The sequence below is a fragment of the Sinocyclocheilus grahami genome, unplaced genomic scaffold (assembly GCF_001515645.1).
Source record: "Sinocyclocheilus grahami isolate Dianchi unplaced genomic scaffold, SAMN03320097.WGS_v1.1 scaffold327.1, whole genome shotgun sequence".
Taxonomy (NCBI): Eukaryota; Metazoa; Chordata; class Actinopteri; order Cypriniformes; family Cyprinidae; genus Sinocyclocheilus; species Sinocyclocheilus grahami.
Window position 1 is genome coordinate 357,189 of NW_015505506.1, and position 2,405 is coordinate 359,593.

At 37.1% G+C, this 2,405-nt stretch overlaps 1 protein-coding gene across 1 annotated transcript in view; it reads right to left on the minus strand.

The window, feature by feature from the left end:
* LOC107602444 (dipeptidyl peptidase 9-like) overlaps window positions 1-2,405 on the minus strand; it is a 25,412-nt gene that overhangs the window by 7,816 nt on the left and 15,191 nt on the right. Inside the window, exons 11-12 of the mRNA XM_016294937.1 lie at window positions 1,672-1,751; window positions 1,427-1,579 (exon numbers count right to left, since the gene is read on the minus strand). Of these exons, the coding sequence (XP_016150423.1) occupies window positions 1,427-1,579; window positions 1,672-1,751 (233 nt within the window). The remainder of the gene's footprint in view (window positions 1-1,426; window positions 1,580-1,671; window positions 1,752-2,405) is intronic.

The following is a 2,405-nucleotide window of genomic DNA, read 5'->3' on the forward strand; positions in this document are numbered from 1 at the left end:
GTGCGTGTCTCTTTAAATGATAATGAGCTCCTTATCACCCCGCCCCTCTTTTCTGTTTTGTATTTGGTGGTGCGTTACCATCAAAAACAAAACTCATCCACTGCGTCCTCAGTGGCTCTGATATCAGGAGAAAATGAAGACTCTTACGCCGGTTTCACACTGCAAGCTTGAGCTTCACGTCAGTGTAACTTCATCATCACTGCAGCTGCGGACTCGCTAGAGCATGGCTGCTCATTCGCTTGCGGAGTGAAACCGGCCTCATGTTCACTTTTACCTCCAACTACAAAACACCTGCATTGCTTACGAGACGTTGTTGCTACAGCTGCTCGAGCGTGGAGAAAACGGCGGACAGCAGAACTGGCTGAGGGCGGGAACATGCTAATACGGGACAGTCCGTCAGTCGTGGGCGGGGCCTGAGCAGTATGACCAAATTATGTTTCGCTGTATGACTAATTTTATTTCACGGTAACAATATATTTCACAATATAGTTATTTATATTCTGAAAATCGACAAAAGGGGAGTTTTATATAATAAATAAACTCAAATACATTAAAAATGAAATTACCTTGTTTGAATTTTTTTTTAGCTGGTAAATTTAGTAAAAACACACTCAACTTTTAGATTAACTGGCCCAAACTGAATGAAATCAAATGCAACTTGCAGGTGCAATTAAAATTTAAATAAGGTGTTTCTAAATTATTTTTAAATCTCATTTATTGTTTTACTTCAGTCAGTTTATAATATCGAAATATTTTAGTCATAATAAATTACATTTACTTCCTTTTAATTTTGTAGGACACTATTAATACTAGTTCTGTTGTTTAAATTTGTTCCCTGGTATCTGCTTATTATACTGCGTTTATAAGGGGCTTCTTTTGCTCTTTTTGTGATAACTGGCAACCCTTCCCCTGGAGCTTTAATCAAGAGAGGGAAGAGTTCAATAGTGAGAGCAGAAGTATGCAAACTGAACATTAGTTACTGTTAGTGCTGACTAAGTAGTTTAAATTATACACTCCTTATAACCACGTCTTTATTTGACTCCAGTCTTCTGCATCATTAACATGTGATCCGTTAATTTGAGTGTCAAGTTGAGAGATGTAGCGAATCAAAGGAAGTTATTATCGGCTGGTTCCGATCAGTGTATGATCGTTTGGAGTTATAAAAATATAATATGCGCTGTTGCATTCTCAATATTTAGTAATTATGGCTAATACATACCGTTATAATGCTCAGAAAATCAAAATGGCTTGATAATTAATACGGTTTAGGTTTTTTGGGGATTAAAAAAAAGGAGTGAGTGGATTTTTATCATTGCAGGGTGGCTGTGTCCACACACTGATCAGACATTTATATGCAAAAAAGTGAATTTTGCATCCGATGTCTCCTTTAACAGTGTCTCGCATGCGCGCGCACACACACACACACCTGGCTAACTGAGCAGCTGTGAGAGAAACCCGGCTTAGTAAGTCTAACAGTTTCTCCAGGAGATTCGTAGCTCACAACATACAGATGGTGCTCAAGTGGAGTATCTTTCGTTCCCTGGAAATACACCAGTTTGGTTTCTTCGTTGACCCAGATCTGCAAATGAAGATGAAGGTAAAGTGTTACCAACCATATGGGAATTTATGGAAGTCATTTGTATTTTAACATCATTAAATATAACATCAAACCTTTGAGCCGTGTCTGGCCAAGACTTCCCACTCTCCACTCGTTAAAGTCACCTCCTCCTCTATTGGGCATTTGAAATCATCTAAACAAAACATTAAAAGGTACTCATTAATATTACAAGGCTCCATGTTTAAATGTTGTTTAAAAGCACAACAGAGGCCATAGTGAAAAACGTGACTCTGCACAACACTACAAAAATGGCACTTTTTAATGTCAATGTGTCAATACAACATAAGCATGATCAAACAATTAAAATAAATAAATGAAATATTTACCACAAAATTTTAAATCCTATGATATAACATGATTTCGGAAAAAAGGACATCAGACACCTTAACTTAAAATTAGTTTTATGCTCCGCTAATATTTCCTATCCGCTCTATTAATCTACAAACACTATTATGGATATCTATTTTTCCTCCTAAACATGTCCTGTACAAACATCCTGACATGAAATTATAAAGTAGTATAGTGCATAAATGTTCGTTAGCTCATGCAGACATTGCTTGAGTACTGCTGTACCCAGCGAAATAGTTTAATAAATATTCATGAGCCATGTCTTCACCAGGGATTAAAGTTACGTCGCTACCACGGATTTCCGTCAGTTCATAAAGACAGTCACTAGCTTCATTCCAGCCCTTCGAACAAATCAATTGAATGAATGATTCAGTGTTAAAATCAGTGACCTGTTGCGGCAAGTCACTGATTTTATCACTGAATCATTCATTCAATTGAT